General features: G+C 68.5%; 1 protein-coding gene across 1 annotated transcript; it reads left to right on the forward strand.

The window, feature by feature from the left end:
- Positions 1–953: 953 nt before the first annotated feature.
- Positions 954–3,262, forward strand: ASCL2 (achaete-scute family bHLH transcription factor 2). The gene is made up of 2 exons (XM_020883278.2): positions 954–2,263; positions 2,852–3,262. The coding sequence occupies exon 1, from the start codon at positions 1,665–1,667 to the stop codon at positions 2,244–2,246; it is 582 nt and encodes a 193-aa protein (XP_020738937.1). The 5' UTR covers positions 954–1,664; the 3' UTR covers positions 2,247–2,263; positions 2,852–3,262.
- The last annotated feature ends 882 nt before the right edge of the window (positions 3,263–4,144 follow it).

Raw genomic sequence — 4,144 nt, forward strand, 5'->3', positions numbered from 1 at the left:
AGCCTCCCACCCCTTCCCCATGCCAGCACAGTAAGTCAGCTCGAGGTAGCTGGGCCCGCCCCTCACCCCCGCCCTCCATTCCCAGAGGTCCTGGCCCGAAGTTTGGTCACTTTTCGGGAAAAACCTGCGGGGTATGGCCTCCCGAAGGCACAGCCATTTGGCTGGCCTTCCCAGGCCGCGGGGCAGGACAAAACTCTCCCATAAACGGCGCACGTCCAAAGTCCCTGCCCCCTCAGGCCCCGAAAAGTACCCCCGTCGGCCAGGGGGAAAGGCGGCTGCCCCTGCCCCCCAACCCGACTTCCCCCACCGGCCAATCCCAGCGCATGGGTAGGTGGCCGGTGCTGGCACTGAGCGAAAAGGGTCATGAAGGCGGGCAGACATCCACGGGTGAGCGGCCCGAGGGAACCGGTCCAAGAAGGGAGGACGGTTTGAGGGGAACATGGAAAGCGGAGGAAGCTTCGAGAGCGGGGCGGGGGGAGACGGGCAAAGGAGAAAGGCAGGCGGACTGCAGCCCGGGTCCGAAGCAGACTAAGCGAATCTCCAGGCCCTTCGCCCCAAAGATGCGCAAGGCCAGGGGAAGACAGGCAGCTGGGGGAACGCGCCCCAGGAGCCAGACCTTCGCACCCCCCGACCCCACCCCAGCGCGCCGAGTCTCCACCACTTCTTAAGCCCCGCCTTGGCGGGAGGACGGAGTGGCCCTCTCGCAGGCCCCGCCGAATAAAGATGGGCGCCCGGCCAGGAGCAGGTGCTCGTGGGAACGCGCGCCCACCAGGGTCGCCGGGAGGGGCGGGGCGGGGCCGCGCGGGCGCCGAGCTTTGTTAGAGACGCTCCAGGAGCCACGCGTCTGGCGTACACGCTTCCTCCCAGGGGCCGGGCGTGGGGCCGCGCCCGCCGCGATTGGCCGAACGGGCGGCCCGCCATTGGCTGAGGCCCCCCCACGCCCCTCGGCCTCAAGGGGCGGAGCGTGGGTGCCGGCTGCCCGGCGCGTGCTGCCCCCGGGGGGCTCACGAGCCTCCGGAACGGCCGCACCGCGGCGGTAGACACACCCTACCCCCAAAGGCGGACGGGGCTGGGGTCGTACCCAGGACCTGTGAACAGCAGCTTCGGGAGGCGGGGGGCGGTGCTGCGCACGCGGGACCCGCGGACTGCATCTCGGGGGCGCACTGGGCCCCTACTGGAAACAGGGACCCACTGGGGGCCTGCGGGCTGTGCCTGGGGGGCTGGGTGCGGTCTCCGGAGGCTCACGGCTCGGTCTTTGCAGACTGTGCGCCAGGGGTTGGGCGAAGCGTGGCGCGAGGGGGAGGCAAGGGAAGGAGGGCGTGAGAAAGGAGGCGGCGGAGGGGAGGAGGGTTATCTATATATTCAAAAACGCGCCGCCTGCGCCGCTCAGGGAAGACCTGGCGAGCGTCTGACAGCACGCGCAAGTCACGAGCCCCCCACGCTCCTTGGCGCGCACTGGCCTCCCTCTCTCTCGGTCTCCTGCGCCTCGCTGTCCCCGGACCCCGGACGACCTGGGGTCGCGTACCCCGGGGAGTCTTGGCAGAGCAGTGCCCGATCGTCGTTGAGACTTGACCGGCGTTCCTCCGCCCTCGGTTCCTCGCCCTCCACCTTCTTGCGGCGCGCAGAGACTCGGGGGAGGCGCGGAGTGAGTGGATGCAGACGCGATGGACAGCCGCGCGCTGCCCCGGCCCGCGCCCCCGGCGCCTGGTGTCCCGGGCTGCTGCGCCGCTCGGCGGCGACCGGAGTCCCCAGAGCTGCTGCGCTGCAGCCGCCGGCGGCGGCCCGGCGCGGTGGATCCCGGCAGTGGAGCGGCGGCCGTGGCGCGGCGCAATGAGCGCGAGCGCAACCGCGTGAAGCTGGTGAACTTGGGGTTTCAGGCCCTGCGGCAGCACGTGCCGCACGGCGGTGCCAGCAAGAAGTTGAGCAAGGTGGAGACGCTGCGCTCCGCGGTGGAGTACATCCGCGCCTTGCAGCGCCTGCTGGCGGAGCACGATGCTGTGCGGGCCGCGTTGGCCGGGGGGCTGCTGGCCCCGGCCGCGCGCCACCCCCTGCCCCGCGCGCCATCGGGGACCCCCGCCACCGCCGCCTCGCCCTCTTGCGCCTCGTCGTCCCCGGGTCGTGGGCACAGCTCGGAGCCCGGGTCCCCGCGTTCCGCCTACTCGTCGGACGACAGCGGCTGTGAGGGCGCCCTGAGCCCCGCGGAGCGCGAGTTGCTCGACTTCTCCAGCTGGTTAGGGGGCTGCTGAGCGCCCGGCCCCGCAAGGTAGGCTCCGGGAGGCGGGAAGGAGGGAGGGCCGGAGGTTGGGCGGCTGGGCGCGGCGGAGACGACGGCCTCGCTGCTCGCGCCCCCGAGAACCCGCGAGGCCCCGGGCGACGGTCTGGATTTCGCTCACTCTTTATTCCCCCCCAGACTTCTTCAAGCCTGTGCAAGACCAGCGTTTGTTTGTCCGGGATTGCAAAACTTCCCCCTCGCTGCTCCGCCGCTGTAGGGGGAGCGGGGAGACGGAGGGCTGGGGCGGGTGAGGCCCGAGTGTTTGCGGATCTCGGGGCAGACTAGGGCGCTGGGAGGCGGAGAGACTTTGCATTGCAAATTGCGCGCCCGGCCCGGTGGCAGAAATGAGTCGGCGGGGCGCGGGAGCCCTGACTCACCCCTCCGAGCGCTCGCCCCGCCCGGAGCCCGGGCCGGGCCACACACCGAAGCCGAGGCTCCCACGGAAACCTGGGCTCCAAAACCCACCCAGAGAACGAAACTGCCAACTCCGCTTGTGGGGGTGGGGGAGGGCCGGGCTGCGCGGGGTCTCCGGGCCGGCTCCCGCACTAACGCGCGTGCCTGTTCCCCCTTCCCTCCCAGCGGCGGGAAGCGCGCTCACCCCTGCGGAGCCAGCCGGTTGGAAAGGCACCCGCCTCCGTGTTCCTCGTTCCGCGGGCCAAGCCACCACCGAGCCGGGGATCCAGCCGACGCTCCCCGGCCATCCAGCCTGACCCAGGGCTAGTGTGGAAGTGGGTCCAACCTGACCTCCTCCTCCCGCTGGCAGCTTCCCTGGATCCCAGCCACCCTGTCCGCAGAGACCTTCCACTGGACTGGGGCTGTGGAACCGACATTTGGAGGTTTGAAGGGGAAAGAGCTTTATGACCTCGCAGATTATGTTTTTTTATGAACGCATGGACTTGAACTGCTCAGGGACACTGGCGGTATGAAGGCTTATTTTTGTACAAAGAACCCTTAGATTTAGAACACAATAAAGATTGTTTATTCCCGCTATTCCCTCTTCCTGGAAATTTGGAACCTGGCTGACATCTCCCGTGCCACAGCCCTTGGGCACAGTCCCTGGTGGGCGTCCCCTTGCAGCTCTGCCAGATGGGGAGAGACCAGCGTCTGAACACCTGTTTTAGGGAAGGTGGATCTATAAACAAACCAGTGCTGTGTATCAGTGTGGTGGGGGTTCCCACTCCATACTCCTGAGGCCCCCCATGGCCCAGGCGAGGGTCCCATGTGGGTGGGAGGGTGGAGGCTTTGGCCCTGGACCCAGCAGGCCCACATCTGTGGCCGCGTCTCCCTGGACTCTGCCCCTCCTTCTGAGGGTCGACCTGGTGGCCGCTCTGCCAAAGCAGTTCACAGCGGGGCTGGGGCTCCCGTCGCGTGTCGGGACGCTGGAGGGTGGTCCAGGCAGGGCTGCCTCACGGCTGGGACGCTGAGGTCTGCAGGCTGCTAATTGGAGCGGGGCTCTGGGGCAATGCCCAGCATAGGGCTCAGCCCAAGGGGCTCCGACCTTTGGGCCCCCAGGCCGCCCTCTGTCTCGGGGTCCAGGTTGCTGCATTCAGATCCCCGCTGTCCACCACCAGCTGGGTGACCCAGGGCAAGGAGCTCCACCTGCCAGTGGGGGAGACCTACAGTTGTGGAAGGACGGAGGAGAGGTGTCTGGCTGTGTCCAGCCCACCATACCTTGCCCTCCATCGCCACACCTGTGGCTCCTGGCCATGTGTGCCCTGCAGACTGCAGAGGCCTGGGCCCTGCCCACCTATTTGAGGGTGGGGGGTGTGAGGGCCTCCTCTCAGAGGAACAAGGAGGCCCCCCCCCAGGCTCCCCGAGCCCAGAGGTGATTACTCAGCCCTACCTTTGACCGGAGCCTCGGCGGCTTTGAAG

The sequence above is a fragment of the Odocoileus virginianus genome, chromosome 28 (assembly GCF_023699985.2).
Source record: "Odocoileus virginianus isolate 20LAN1187 ecotype Illinois chromosome 28, Ovbor_1.2, whole genome shotgun sequence".
Taxonomy (NCBI): domain Eukaryota; kingdom Metazoa; phylum Chordata; class Mammalia; order Artiodactyla; family Cervidae; genus Odocoileus; species Odocoileus virginianus.

Coding starts and splice junctions, on each gene's coding strand:
- ASCL2 (XM_020883278.2), top strand. CDS start 1,665: ATGGACAGCCGCGCGCTGCCCCGGCCCGCGCCCCCGGCGCCTGGTGTC.